At 38.1% G+C, this 16,532-nt stretch overlaps 1 protein-coding gene across 6 annotated transcripts in view; it reads right to left on the bottom strand.

Moving 5' to 3' along the window:
* The window catches only part of PTPN4 (protein tyrosine phosphatase non-receptor type 4), a 189,491-nt gene that overhangs the window by 141,213 nt on the left and 31,746 nt on the right, over window positions 1-16,532 (bottom strand). For all 6 annotated transcript variants that reach the window (XM_020914513.2, XM_020914514.2, XM_020914511.2 and 3 more), the window contains exon 2: window positions 14,517-14,671. In XM_020914513.2, the coding sequence (XP_020770172.1) occupies window positions 14,517-14,654 (138 nt within the window). In that variant the 5' untranslated portion in view covers window positions 14,655-14,671. The remainder of the gene's footprint in view (window positions 1-14,516; window positions 14,672-16,532) is intronic.

Genomic DNA, 16,532 nt, shown 5'->3' with positions numbered 1-16,532 from the left:
AAAAAGGACTCAGGACAGAGAACTACACAGGGAAGCGGCTCTCACAGGTATCACAGGCAGTGGGGCATCAGACAGTCCTATAGCTCACTTATGTGACAAAAAACTCCATCTCTTTCTGTGGTCACCAGCACCACTCCAAAGAATACTGACAGGCTGTTTGCTAGTTTAGTAGAGAAACAAAGCTATGTCATGTATCTTCTTCCAAAGAACAGGTCACATCTGAGAAGGGCATGCCATTCAACTTCAAAAGAGACACACATAGAACAAGAGGGAGAAAGCAGACTCCCAGCTAACCACTCAGTTTCATCAAAATAATCTTGGCAACCAGTGCCTAGACAGACAGTCTTTACATGCAGTACAATATAAAAACTCCATATGATGGCAAAAACACTTAAATGACGATTCCCTCAAATAATATTAAGCAAGCCATAAAGCAGTGCAAACCAACCCTGTACTCCATGCACACTGTGAATACGGCAATTAAGAGATAAAGTGTGGGTTAAAATATTAACAAATTGTTCTAAAGATGCTGGACATGTAAATGATAAACACAAAACTGTTAAATAATCATTAAGAATTGATCAGCCAAAGGAAGTTTCTCTGATGCTGAGCCCAGCTCATCTGGGGTTAAGGTGTACCTTAAAATTGGCAAATAATTCATGAGTTGAAATATTCTAAAAGAACAAGCCACTGGCTCACCTGGTCAGGGCCACATTCTTTGGAAAGCAAGTACCATTTTATTTCTTAAAACTAACTACTTTTATTTATTTACTTTTGACTGCACTGAGTCTTTGTCGCTACGTGCAGGCTCTCTCTATCTGCGGCGAGCAGGGGCTACTCTTTGCTGTGGTGCATAAGTTTCTCACTGGGGTGGCTTCTGTTTGGGAGCAGAGGCACCAGACGTGTGGGCTTAGTAGTTGTGGTGCATGGGCTTAGCTGCTCCACTGTACATGGGATCTTCCTGGACCAGTGATCAAATCCATGTCCCTTGCACTGGCAGGCAGATTCTTAACCACTGGACAAACAGGATGTCCCAGTGTCATTTTATACCCTTTGCCAAATCTATGTGTCTTAGAATGACCTGATTTTGTAAGATGCATATATTTACCATTATACACTGCAATCGAAGTCCTTCTATTTGGCTCAAGTGAACAATGAATCAAGGAACAGAGAAAGCAATATGTTCAGTTCAATTCAGTTCAGTCGCTCAGTTGTGTCTGACTCTCTGTGACCCCATGGACTGCAGCACACCAGGCCTCCTTGTCCACCACCAACTCCTGGAATTTACTGAAGCTCATGCCCACTGAGTCGGTGATGCCATTCAACCATCTCATCCTCTTTTGTCCCCTTCTCCTTCCTGTCTTCAATCTTTCCCAGCATCAGGGTCTTTTCCAGTGAGTCAGTTCTTTGCATCAGGTGGCCACAGTATTGGAGTTCCAGCTTCAGCATCAGTCCTTCCAAAAAATATTCAGGACTGACCTCCTTTAGGATGGACTGGTTGGACCTCCTTGAAGTCCAAGGGACTCTCAAGAGTCTTCCCCAACACCAGAGTTCAAAAGCATCATTTCTTTGGCACTCAGCTTTCTTTATAGTCCAACACTCACATCCACACATGACTACTGGAAAAACCATAGCTTTGACAAGATGGACCTGTGTTGGCAAAGGAATGTCTCTGCTTTTTAATATGCTATCTAGGTTGGTCATAACTTTTCTTCCAAGGAGCAAGAGTCTTTTAATTTCATGGCTGCAGTCAAAATCATCTGCAGTGATTTTGGAGCCCCCAAAAATAAAGTCTATCACTGTTTCCCCATCTATGTGCCATGAAGTGATGGGACCAGATACCATGATCTTAGTTTTCTGAATGTTGAGTTTTAAGCCAGCATTTTCACTCTTCTCTTTCACTTACATCAAGAGGCTCTTTAGTTCTTCTTCACTTTCTGCCATATGGTGGTGTCATCTGCATATCTGAGGTTATTGATATTTCTCCCAGCAATCTTGATTGCCATATTGTCTTGTTAGCAGTATGTTAAGTGTTCTCAAATCAAAATCCACTATTATGTTATGAAATATAGATCCCATTTCAAAACAATCAGAATTCTGGTCTTGTCATGACAGAGCAGCTAGTGTTAGAATACCCTTCTGCTATAAACCATCTATAGAAGCTGGATCAAATATAGAAAGAGAGACAGAGAGAACACTATTTGTAAGCATTAGATGACAACCAACACAACACTATTATCCTTGATAGAAGAGGTCCAGATTAATCAAATCCTATATTCGCCCTAGCTTTCTCCTTAATGGCATTTTCCAAATTGTGGTATAGAGAAACGGAGCCCAAGCAGAGTGGCTGCCTTGCTGGGATGAGAAAACTCTGGGACTGCTAAAATAGCTGGACTGGGGTGGGGGCAGGTTATCAGAGGAAAGAGTGAAAAAGAAAAAGCTATAGAAATCTACATAAAAATCCCTCCAGGTCCTCATCTGCCCTCCTAGACTGCACACACACAGGGTGAGGCTCCTAGAGGCCTAAGAGAGAATGGCTGTTAGACGGCTGTTAGCTAAATGAAGATTTCAGAGGCTGCACAGTTTCAAAGAAATGGAGTTCAGCCTTCATCAGAAGAAAAACCTTGATGAATAATCCAACACTGAGCTGAGACCCTAGATAACCCATGCCCAAATTCTGAAAGAAAACACAGATAAAACAAATCTGTCTTACTTACTAACAGCTAAAACTAAGTTTCCATAGGATCAAAGTGGTCCACTACCAATTTAACTGGCTGTCAGAATAAAACTCAATACTATTTAGAGGGGAGAAGGCAATGGCAACCCACTCCAGTACTCCTGCCTGGACAATCCCATGGACAGAGGAGTCAGATAGGCTGCAGTCCGTGGGGTCGCTGAGAGTCAGATACAACTGAGCGACTTCACTTTCCCTTTTCACTTTCATGCATTGGAGAAGGAAATGGCAACCCACCCCAGTGATCTTGCCTGAAGAATCCCAGGGACGGGGGAGCCTGGTGGGCTGCCATCTACAGGGTCGCACAGAGTCAGACATGACTGAAGCAACTTAGCAGCAGCAGCTATTTAGAGGAAGATAACACTGCAGAGCTTCTACACTAGGGTTGAATAGGGGTCAGCAAACCTTTCTCCTAAGAGGCCAGCAGGTAAATATGTTCAGGTTTTGAGGGCCATAAATAGTCTCTGTTGCAAAAAAAAAAAAAAAAAGTCTCTGTTGCTCATTCTCTTAAAAAATGAAAAATCCATTCTTAGTGTCATGGGCCACATAATAAACGTCCCTAGATTGGATTTAGCCCAGTGGTCAGTTTGCTTTCTGCTGCTCTATATTATGGTTTCCCAGGTGGCACAGTGGTAAAGAATTTGCCTGCCAATGCAGGAGATGCAAGAGATGGAGTTCAATCCCTGGGCTGGGAAGATCTCCTGGAACAGGAAATGGCAACCCACTCCAGTACTCTTGCCTGAAAAATTCCATGGACAGAGGAGCCTGGTGGACTACAGTGTATGCAGCTGCAAAGAGCTGGACACAGCTGAGCGCGCGCACACACACACACACACACACACTCTCTACATTACCTTCACAGTATTGATCATACTGATTAAGCAGGGAAAGCGACTAATAATCAAGAGACAAAGCAGTCAACAAAAACACACAGACTTATGCGGGGTCTACACGCTGGTCTTGGGTCCAGTAAGGGCTTCAAAATAATTATGATTTTTTTTTTTTCTTTTTTTACATTGGATGATGTCTTTTATTTATTTATTTATTTATTTATTTATTTTGGTTTCAGTATCTCTTTTTTTTTTCCATTTATTTTTATTAGTTGGAGGCTAATTACTTTACATCATTGCAGTGGTTTTTGTCATACATTGAAATGAATTAGCCATGAATTTACATGTATTCCCCATCCCAGTCCCCCCTCCCACCTCCCTCTCCACCCGATCCCTCTAGGTCTTCCCAGTGCACCAGGCCCGAGCACTTGTCTCATGCACCCAACCTGGGCTGGTGATCTGTTTGACCCTAGATAATATACATGTTTCGATGCTGTTCTCTTGAAACATCCCACCCTCACCTTCTCCCAGAGTCCACAAGTCTGTTCTATACATCTGAGTCTCTTTTTCTGTTTTGCATATAGGGTTATCGTTACCATCTTTCTAAAGTCCATATATATGTGTTAGTATACTGTAATGGTCTTTGTCTTTCTGGCTTAGTTCGCTCTGTATAATGGGCTCCAGTTTCATCCATCTCATTAGAACTGATTCAAATGAATTCTTTTTAATGGCTGAGTAATATTCCATGGTGTATATGTACCACAGCTTCCTCATCCATTCGTCTGCTGATGGGCATCTAGGTTGCTTCCATGTCCTGGCTATGATAAACAGTGCTGCGATGAACATTGGGGTGCACGTGTCTCTTTCAGATCTGGTTTCCTCGGTGTGTATGCCCAGAAGTGGGATTGCTGGGTCATATGGCAGTTCTACTTCCAGCTTTTTAAGAAATCTCCACACTGTTTTCCATAGTGGCTGTACTAATTTGCATTCCCACCAAAATAATTATGATTAACATATGGACAACAGAGGCAGAATAGAAAAAATGGATTAAAATATGAAATACTTAAAAAGAGAGTTATAATCTATAAAAATGATCATGTAGACATTCTAGAACTACAGAATACATAGGAATTGGTTGGATAGTTTTTAACAGCAGAATAACCACAGCAAAAAAATGAAATCAGCATATTCAAGAACAAGTTAGTAGCTATTCAAAACACAGAAATTATAAACAACAAAACAGAACATATGTTAGATGTGGGATGTAGTCAAACAGTCTAACAGATGTAACTGGAGTCCAGAAGGAGAGAAGGAAAAATGGGCCAGAAGCAATATTTAAATCTGTAAAGGATAAGAAATTTTCAAATTTTATAAGATATCAACCTATGGATTCAAGAAGCTCAATGAATACCAAGCAAGACAAATGCACAAACACAAAACCGTATCTATGTATATTATAGACAAGAGACCAGAATCAAAAATAAAGTGAGAGAACTCAAAAACAGAGGAAGAAAGGACTTATCTCTCATTCTGCTTGAAAACAACAATAAAAAATCACTTCTCAAGGGAAACTATGAAAGCCAATGAAATGATACATTTAAACTACAAAGAAAAAATCCTATCAATGTAGAATTCTATACCCAGAAAAACTATCCTCCAAAATAAGGAGTAACTAAATGCATTTTCAGACAAACAAAAAGTTGAAAGACTGCTATTAATAGACTCTATTTCAAAAAATAATAAAAGAGTTTCTTTAGGAAGGGAAAGATTCTAAATGAAAGCATGGATATATTAAGAAATGAATAGATGCAAATAGTGTAAATATAAAGGAAAACAGAATATTGACAGTTTAAAGCAGTGTCTTACAGAGCTGGCCTTTTATGAGAAAGGTTTGCTGACCCCTATTCAACCCTGGTGTAGAAGCTCTGGAGTGTTATCTTCCTCTAAATAGTACTGAATTTTATTCTAACAGCCAGTTAAATTGGTAGTACACAACTTTGATCCGATGCTCAGTCCTGTCTCTCTCTTTGCAACTTCATGGACTGTAGCCTACCAGGTTCCTCTGTCCATGGAATTCTTAAGGCAAGAATATTGGAGTGGGTTGCCATTTCCTTCTTCAGGGGATCTTACTGACCCAGGGTTCAAACCCAGGTCTCCTGCATCACAGGCAGACTCTTTCCTGTCTGAGCCAACGGGGAAGCCCAAACACATGAGGAGGATGGCAAACGTAAGAATAACAGCACAAAAACAGGACACAAGTAAACAGATTCAAACCACTGTAAGGTTTTGCACTTGGGGTAAACATGGTATAAGTATAGTTGACCCTTGAACAACCTGGGGATTAGGGGTACAGATCCTCTGCACGGTAGAGAATCTGTGTGTAACTTTACAGTCTCCATATCCACAATTCCATATCTGCAGTGTCAACCAAATGTGGATTGTGTAGTACTGCAGTATGCATTCATTAAAAATATCCATGTACAGGTGGAACCACACATTTCAAACATGTTACATTAAAGAGTCAACTGTATAAATAAAGGTAGGCTTTTGTAAGTTGACAAATTTTGCAATTTCTAACATAATCACTGAAAGCATAGCATTAAAAGGTTAACCAAAAATTAAGCCAGCAAAGATAAACTGGAGTAAGAAACACTCAGCAGAAGAGTCTTTCCTGCTGAGGGAAGTAGTCAGTACCCTACTCTCTGCTGGCAGTTCCACGGACACATCCAGAGGTGAGCGCTCACTGAGCTGTAAAGATCTGTGCACCACACTGCATAACATGTATTATACATATCATAATAAATAACAAGAAAAGTATACATTATTTCTAAAGGAGAGGACACTAAGTTACAGAATCTAACTAGAATCCATCATATTCATCAAAATTTTAATGGCCTACAGCTGCTTTCTAAAACTTTTTCCCATAATGTATAATATGCACTAAATAATTGTCATTAAATGAAGTACATGAACAAAGACAATTTACTGTAGTAGCCAAGATAAAAAATATCTAATTCTCAAAGATGTAACATCTGACAACTCTTTAAGAATAAACTTGCATTTTTACAATTTTCATGTACACTTCTTTTGTTTTTGGCTCTGCTACTTGACTTTCAGGATCCTAGTTCCCTGACCATGGATTAAATCTGGGTCCTCAGCAGTGAGAGCATGGAGTCTTAACCACTGGACTGCAAAGGAATTCCTGTGTACATGTGTTTTTAATCAATATGCCAGAAACAAGCTGGGTTTTGGAAACTGTACATGTACAAAGTACACAGGTCAGAGTATCATATAGATATATAAAGCAATTGGGAGAAATTTTAATAATAATATTCTTCCAAGAAAACACTTCTGGAAGCAGAGAATAGGTCAACTGGATCACAAGCAATAAAGAATCAATCTTGTGAGTCAGACACACAAGGAACACTTCATAAACACTCTCATTTAATTCTAAACGTCCTATGCAAGATACATGTTCCTTCTCAACAAATGAAGAATCTGCAACACACAAAGGGAGAGCAACTTGTGTGTAGTCATAGAACTAGTAAATCTTCAAAATAAAAACTTTTAAATTCATCACTGCATAACTGCTGAGGAAATCTTTCAACAGAAGCAAATGTCTTGGGACTTCCCTGGTGGAACAATGGTTAAGAATCTGCCTTTCAATGCAGGGGACTCACGTTTGATCCCTGGTCAGCGAACTAAGATCCCATATGCCGTGGAGCAAACCCATGCATCACAACCACTGAGTCTGCATGCCACAACTACAGAGAAGCCCATGTGTCGCAACTAAGACCTGACACAGATAAAAATACATTTTTAACATAATATCTATCATTTATTTTTAAAAAAGAAGTAAATGTCTTTAACAGTAAAGACTTATACATGACAAACATGATACAAGACCTAAGAACTATATATGCCTGATAAAAACAACAAATAATCAAAGAATAAACCAAGAAATATGGTAACTTTATGCACAACTATAAACCTAACTGATACTTTTCTAGTGCTTAATATTATATAGTCTAGAGAAAAAACATTCAAATTAAAGAAAAGATTTAATGATCTATCACATACTACAATGTTGGAATTGTCAAACACTATGACTGCAAGGAGACTACAGTCAATCCTAAAGGACATCAGTCCTGAATATTCATTGGAAGGACTGATGCTGAAGCTGAAACTCCAATACTTTGGCCACCTGATGTGAAGAACTGACTCACTGGAAAAGACCCTGATGCTGGGAAAGACTGAAGGCGGGAGGAGAAGGAGACGACAGAGGGTGAGATGGTTGGATGACATCACCAACTCGATGGACATGAATTTGAGTAAGCTCTGAGAGTAGGTGATGGACTGGGAAGACCGGCATGCTGCAGTCCATGGGATTGCAAAGAGTCAGACACGACTGAACTGACTGACTGATGACAACTGGCCAATTATCATACTTTTTGCACTAAATATGCCCACTTCCATTTTAACATCTAGCTTTCCTCAAAAACCTTGGTAAATAGTAAATTCTCCTTCAGAGCAGATGTTGAAAATTCAATCTGAGAATCTCAAGGTCACAGGAGGCAGGCTGCACAGAACTGTGTATTTATGACTCCTGACAGTGCTGGGAGGGCTCCACTCAGAGTGTGTCTGTAACTGCTTTCCACAGCCAGCTCTCACTTCTTCCTCTGCCAACCATACAAGAATGAGAGATTCACTCTCTGATGGAAGAGCTGAGACTTCTCAGTCCCCTTCACTCAGCTCTCAGAAGACCCACTCAGGGTTCTACAAGCTCTGGCAGATGACTGAAGGATTTCCCTCTAGGGAAAAGAAATTCTGAACTAACCAAATGTTGTTACATTAACTCCTTTGTTTATTGAAAGGATGACAGAGGGGAAGTATTTGTGTATGGAGGGGGAGGAGAGGTCTAAGATCTAGTCTCATTCTCCAAAGTCAATACATAACATGGAGAACAAAAAACAAAACCAGGCAAAACCAGAAATACTGTAAGTATGTTTCCTAGAACCACAAAACACAACAGAAAAAACTAAATGTGTCAAACGCAATTACTTCTAAGGAGCAACAACGTAGGGGTCTGTTCTTGTTGCAACACTTAACAGAATAATTATTTTAAATTGTGTACATGAATAAACCAAATAACCAAAAAGCAAAAAATTTCTCAGAGAATCTGAATGATGTATAAACGACAGTATTTTGAAAGGAATTAAGAAATCAAATTCAAGTACGGCTAGAAATAATACCGAATAAATGACATTTAATACCAAAGTGTTGAAAATAAGAGGTCCAAACAGACCTTCTTACATACACATATTACTGGTTCCGTTACTTGGCAAATAACCTAATAATTCTAACTTATTTAAACTTATCTAAACTTATTTTCTCATTTGAAATTATCTAAGCTTATTTTATCTGAAATTATCTAAACTTATTTTCTCATATGAAAAATAAAGACAATGGAGGAATAACCAGAGGGGAAAATTGCCCCAATTCTATCCTCTTTTACAAATATGACTGCAAAATGATTCAAAGTAAGTATTTAGGTATGTCTATCATTCTTATGCCCTTTTGCTTCCAATTTCAATCAGCAGCCACCTGCTAATTCTACCTCTATAATTATGTTTGTACAATGGATTTGGGAAGAATATATAATAGAGAAAAGATAATCTCTTCAACAAGTAGTGCTGGGAAAACTGGAAAGCTACAAACAGAACAATAAATTTAGAACACTTCTTCACACACATACAAAAATAAACTCAAAGTCAGTTTAAAGACTTAAATGTTAGACATGACACCAAAGAATTCCCAGAAGAGAATGCAGGCAAAATACTCTTTGATGTAAATTATTGCAATAATTTTTTAGCTCAGTCTCCCCCAAAGCAAAAGAAATAAAAGCAAAAATAAATAGTATCTAATTAAACTTGAAAGCTTTTGCACAGCAAAGGAAACTATGGACAAAATGAAGACAACTTATAGAACGGAAAAAATATTTGCAAATGATGCCTGAAAAGGGATTAATATCTAAAATATACAAATAGCTCTTATAACTCAATATCATAAAAACAAACATTCCAATCAAAAAATGGGCAAAAGACTTCAACATTTTCCCAAAGAAGACATACAGATGACTAGTAAGCCCATGAAAAGATGCTCAATATCGTTAATTATTAAAGCAACACATATCAAAACCACAATGAGGGATCACCTCAGAATTGTCAGAAAGGCCATCATCAAAGTCTGCAAGTAACAAAATACTAAAGAGGATGTAGAGAAGAGGGAAACCTCACACACTGTTGGTAGGAATGTAAATTGATGCAGTCACTATGGAAAACAGTATAGCGGTTCCTCAGAAAACTAAAAATAGAATTACTATACGATCCAACAATTCTACTCCTGGGTATATATCTGGAAAAAGCAAAAACAGTAATTTGAAGATACATGCACCCCAATGTTCACAGAAGCACAATTTACAACAAACAGCCAAGACAAAGAATCCAACCAAGTGCCCATCAACAGATGAATGAATAAAGAAGATGTGGTACATATACATAATGGAATATTATTCAGCCATAAAAAAGGATGCATTATTGCCATTTGCAGCAATCTGGATGGACCTCGGTATTATCATACCAAGTAAGCAGAAAGAGAAAGACAAATGCTATAAATCACTCTTCAGTTGAATCTGAAAAATAATACAAATGAATATATATGCAAACAGAAACACACTCACAGATACAGAAAACAAACGTGGTTATCAAAGGGAAGGGACAAATTAGGGGTATGGAATTAACAAACTACTATACCTAGAATAGATACACCACAAGGATTTACAGTACAGCATAGGGAATTATACCCAGTATCTTATAATAACCTATAATGGAATATAATCAACAACAAAAAAGAATCACTATGCTGTACACCAGAAATAACATAATTTTATAAATCAATTGTATCAATACTTCAATTAAAAAATTATCAGTTATTCTTTATTGAGTACATAAGAGATACATAACAAAGAAAACAAAAAGAAAACTGAGGGAACAATGCTATGTGAACAAAAACGAAAAGAAACCAGCATAAAACCTCCCTGCATAAGTCATGTTTCGTCTTTAAATACTGTTACCTATGAAGTGCCTCAGAACTGTGCATTGAATCATGTGTGCTAAATAAATGACCATACATTTTGAGTATCATTTCAGTTTTTCCAAATATAACTATATATATCAATTTTACATACATACACATATAAAATAAATATATAAAACCCAGAAAACAATTTAAATGATATAAAAGGTAGACATTAAAAATTAAATCTCCCTCTTATCTCTGACCTCTAATATGTCAGCCATCTTTCAAGTAGGAAGGGAGACAGTTGTGGGAGAACATTCTTAAGAACATGTGAAGGCGAACACAGGTACAGTTGTGTGAAGAGAATGTGTTAGATGGAAGCCTCCCACCAGAGGGACACATTGGCAGACTATACTTTCCCCAAAGAGTCTACAGCAGTTGTCTGACCCCACGTGATCTTTTAGAACCTTGCTACTTTCCATCAACTGACAGTCTATTTCCCTTTCCTTGATCCCAAGTGTGACTTTGTGATAGTCTTGACAAATGGAATATGGTGGAGCTGACATTATGTGCCTTTCAAGGCCAGATTAGAAAAGGTAATGTGGCCACATCCTGGTGCTCTCTCTAAGGATGCTTACTTTTAGAAGTCAGTCACTGTGCTATAAAGAAGCTCAGGACACAGATAGGTCACATACAGGTGACCATCTAAGGTCTGAGGTAACTGTTATGCAAGTGAGCTAGACTTCAAACAATTTTAGCCTCCAGCCTTTGAGTCTTCCAACTGAAGTCCAACATACGCAGCAGCGGGTATAAATCATCTCTGTTGGACCCCTGACTCACAGAATTCCTGAGGATAATAAACATGCCATGAAGTTCTGGGGTAATTTCTTGCACAGTCCTAATATTTGCAACAGGCTGGTTCTACAGAAACCCTGCTTGTCACACAGGTTACTGCTAAACATCTCTACCAAAGTAAAAATAAAAACAAAAATTAGGGGGAAATCATCATAGACTGAAATCAATCCATGTATAATACGGATTCAGTTCAGTTCAGTCACTCAGCCTTATTCGACTCTGAGACCCCAAGAACTGCAGCATGCCAGTCCTGTCCATCACCAATTTCCGAAGCTTTTTCAAACTCATGTCCCTTGAGTCAGTGATGCAATCCAACCATGTCATCCTCTATCATTCCCTTCTCCTCCTGCCTTCAATCTTTCCCAGCATCAGGGTCTTTTCTAGTGAGTCGGCTTCGCATCAGGTGGCCAAAGTATTGGAACTTCAGCATCAGTCCTTCCAAAGAGTATTCAGGACTAATTTCCCTTAGGATTGACTGGTTGGATCTCCTTGCAGTCCAAGGAATTCTCAAGAGTCTTCTCCAACACCACAGTTCAAAAGCATCAATTCTAAGGTCCTTTGCTTTCTTTATGGTCCAACTCTCACATCTATACATGACTACTGGAAAAACCATAGCTTTGACAAGACAGACCTTGGTCAGTAAATAACGTCTCTGCTTTTATAGTACAGATACTATATATTTTAAAGTTTCTAACAGAAACATGTTTTTGGTAAATTGATGATAATTTAGGGCATGACAGAGACAAATCTGTAGGCCAGCTACAGTAAAAGGAATGGCCATGAAAACAGAACTTGAAACTGAAGCAACAATAATGAGCTTATGTCCACATAGAGAAAGAGAACTAGTAAAGTTCTATCAACTCCTTTAGCACAACATTTTCTCTCAGAAAAATATAAAGGAAAAACTTTGATGAGATGAATATCAGATGAAAAAAGAAGCAGGCTTTGGCAACAATGAATATTTTACCTATGATATAAAAATCTTCAGGGAAAGTAATGGCTCCAACAACTAAGATGTTACACTCACTGGTAACCTCCAAACAAAACTGAGTGGTTCTCCTTTCTAGTGAAGAGATGCTGGAGAATCTAGGAACTGTCCACAATGGGGATTTCTAAGACTTAGAGGTACTTAATGGACATGAAAGAATAACTATCAAAGTTTAAGCTCTTCTACTAGTGTGCAGGCTATCATGAACCACTGCATAGACTATAAATTGCATAACAAGAGAACTGTTCACATAGATTAAAATATGCAGCATCAATAATAAAAGTGCAAAGCAACTCTGATACTCTGAATGATTCCAGTCCTGACACCAACAGGAATAAATATATTACATATCCAACAGTCAATTTCTCATACTGTTTCTCATAAGTTTTCTGATATCCTAAATTAATGACAGAGAAAGTTCCTAGTAATATACTCAACTCTATTAGAAATTATATTTAAGTATATAAAACATATTAAAAAGATCTAAATATAAACATATATAAAATAAATATACCAAACATATGTCTTCCTCAAAGAATAAGAAGATAGCATGCTGATTGCTATATTGAAAAATACAGAACTATTATCAACTAAAGTACACAACAAGAAAATTATGTCAGATAGGAAATGTAACATAAACACAGTACGTGGTGAGAACATTTAACATTCATTCTCTTAGCAACTTTCAAGCATGTAACACAGTACTGTTACCATTAGACCCCATGTTGTACATTAGCTCCCCAAAACTTACTTATCTGATAATTGGAAGCTTAACCCACATCTCCCCAACCTCCCCATCCCTTGGCCCTGCCAAAACTATTTTGAGTTCAGGTTTTTTTTCAGATTCCACATATAAGTAAAATCACACCGTATTTGCCTTTCTCTGTCTGACTGATTTCACTTAGCATAAGGTCTATCCATGCTGTTACAAAAGGGAGGAATTCTGAAGATTAATATTCTATATTATGTAAAGGTTACAAAGTCTGGAAATACCTGGGTAACACAGCAGGAAGCAGATCAAAGTGTTATCCTGGAGATGTGGAAATGAGGAATTCCAGTTTCAACATGGACTATGTATTAGGTACTACTGTTTTCATAATGTTAAATTTTAGGATGTGATAATGGTATAGCAGTAATTCATGAGATTCTTAGGCTGCCTTTCTTGGTGTCTCAGATGGTAAGCAATGTGCCTGCCATGTAGGCGACCCAGGTTCCATCCCTGGGTCTGGAAGATCCCCTGAAGAAGGGAGTGGCAACCCTCTCCAGTATTCTGCCTGGCAAATTCCACGGACAGAGGAGCCTGGCAAGCCTCATGGGCTGTAGTCCATGGGATCACAGAGCAGGACTCGACTGAATGATAAACACAGTAGGCTCCTGAAACACAGGTAAAGTGTATCACCTACTTTCAGAAGACTAGGAAAATACAGACAGAAAAAAGAAAGATGAAATGAGCAAAATGTTAACAACAGGTCAATCCAGGAAAACGGTAGGTGGGTATTCATAATATTATTCTTTCACCTTTCTATAGGTTTGAAATCATTTAAATTTAAAAAAAAAGGGTGGGGGGGAATGCCTTTGTCATACTTTCAAACACATTTACAAAAACCTCAGCGGTAAAAAATCTGCCTCCAACGCAAGAGACACAGGAGATGCAGGTTCAAACCATGGGTCAGGAAGATGCCCTAGAAGAGGAAATGGCAACCCACTCCAGTATTCTTGCTGCAAGAATTTCAAGGACAAAGGAGCCTCATAGGCTACAGTCAGATACAACTGAGCACACACACATGCATGCACCCACATACTATTGATGTGCTCCACTAATAATCCACTGCTGGCTTGTCAACCTCTTAGTAGACCCAATTTGAATTTAGAATGTGTATTTGATAGTTACAAACCCAAACTAACAAGACTTTCCTCACTGAATAAGGCTTTTCAAACTGTACCATAATTAAACAATTTTAGCTTTAAAACTTACAATAAATTCAGGTTTATAACCAAAATATCAAAATTTAAAAAGACATAAAATACTTACATTAACTTTGAAAGCTTGTACAGTGTTATCCAGAAGAAGGATGTTGCAAACCACCTCTGTATGCTGTCTATCTCGGGCCAACTCTGATGCTCGTACATTGTAGGTTCTGCCAGCAGGCAATCGGAAACGTGAGGTCATTACTGTCCACACAAGGTCTAAGTTGGAAAAAAAAAAATTAACTAAATAAAGGGATAGTTGAAGATACAAATTATTTATATAAAAATATACAAAGTTATTACATAGTTTTCAACAAACAGTTAAAAAGTAGTTACAAATTTTGAAACACCTGGATAGGAATTGTAGGTATAAAAGAAGACACCATTTCTAGCTCATCATCTAAACTAAAATTACAATTGCCTGGAGGAGGAGCTTTATTTTGAACTGTCCATTAAGAAGACAATAAACAAATTGTTGAGGAAGCTATATTCCAACTCAAAATACATAAATTCAGGCGTAGTCAAAAAGGAGGAAGGAGAATATGCTACCCCAGGCAACTGGCCATTATGCACTGACGCAAGCATTAAAAAGACACTGGAGGATGACAACAGGAGGGAAGGTTATTTGACTCCGAGGGGCTTTGCTTTTATTTAAGCTTACGATTTGGGGGGAAAATGGGAGTTTATTAGTTGGGATTTTTTAAAATATAACTATACCCTTCATCTTAACTATCCTCAAATTCAAACTAATTCTAATAGAACTATTCTTAGGAAAGCAAAAGCAAATTAGAAATCTTAAGACTACAGATGTTTGCTTCTCAATTTTTTAACTTAACAGGGAATAAAGACTGCCTACCAAAAAACCCCCCAAAACTGGTATTGTATCATTTTTGGCATGTTATGTATGATGCTAAAAGACAGTGAAATGTTCACACCAGTCAGAATGGCTGCTATCCAAAAGTCTACAAGCAATAAATGCTGGAGAGGGTGTAGAGAAAAGGGAACCCTCTTACACTGTTGGTGGGAATGCAAACTAGTACAGCCGCTATGGAAAACAGTGTGGAGATTTCTTAAAAAACTGGAAATAGAACTGCCATATGACCCAGCAATCCCACTTCTGGGCATACACACCGAGGAAACCAGATCTGAAAGAGACACGTGCACCCCAATGTTCATCGCAGCACTGTTTATCATAGCCAGGACATGGAAGCAACCTAGATGCCCATCAGCAGACGAATGGATGAGGAAGCTGTGGTACATATACACCATGGAATATTACTCAGCCATTAAAAAGAATTCATTTGAATCAGGTCTAATGAGATGGATGAAACTGGAGCCCATTATACAGAGCGAACTAAGCCAGAAAGACAAAGATCATTACAGTATACTAACACATATATATGGAATTTAGAAAGATGGTAACGATAACCCTATATGCAAAACAGAAAAAGAGACTCAGATGTATAGAACAGACTTTTGGACTCTGTGGGAGAAGGCGAGGGTGGGATGTTTCAAGAGAACAGCATCGAAACATGTATATTATCTAGGGTCAAACAGATCACCAGCCCAGGTTGGGTGCATGAGACAAGTGTTCAGACCTGGTGCACTGGGAAGACCCAGAGGGATCGGGTGGAGAGGGAGGTGGGAGGGGGGACTGGGATGGGGAATACATGTAAATCCATGGCTAATTCATTTCAATGTATGACAAAAACCACTGCAATGATGTAAAGTAATTAGCCTCCAACTAATAAAAATAAATGAAAAAAAAAAAAGACAGTGAAATGTAGCTTTGAAGTTCTGAAAGAAAATCATATGAAACAGAATTATATTCCCTCAAAATTAGCATTCGTGTGAAAGAATAAAGCTAAAGTCATTTTCAGACATTCAAAAATTTGCAGTTTAAAATCCATAAAACTTCCCTCTTTCAAAAGACAAATGGATAAAGGAAACAAACTATACTACAAATAAACACAACTCTATAGAATTCTTCAATATGAGTAAGCAATAAGTACTAAGAAATTTAATAAGCAAAAATTAATAGTAAAAAGAAATTGCAATTCAAATCGATGGTATTCAATAA

Source organism: Odocoileus virginianus, chromosome 13, assembly GCF_023699985.2.
Source record: "Odocoileus virginianus isolate 20LAN1187 ecotype Illinois chromosome 13, Ovbor_1.2, whole genome shotgun sequence".
Classification (NCBI taxonomy): domain Eukaryota; kingdom Metazoa; phylum Chordata; class Mammalia; order Artiodactyla; family Cervidae; genus Odocoileus; species Odocoileus virginianus.
The sequence above is the reverse complement of the archived record's forward strand: the minus strand, read 5'-3'. Positions and strand labels throughout refer to the sequence as shown.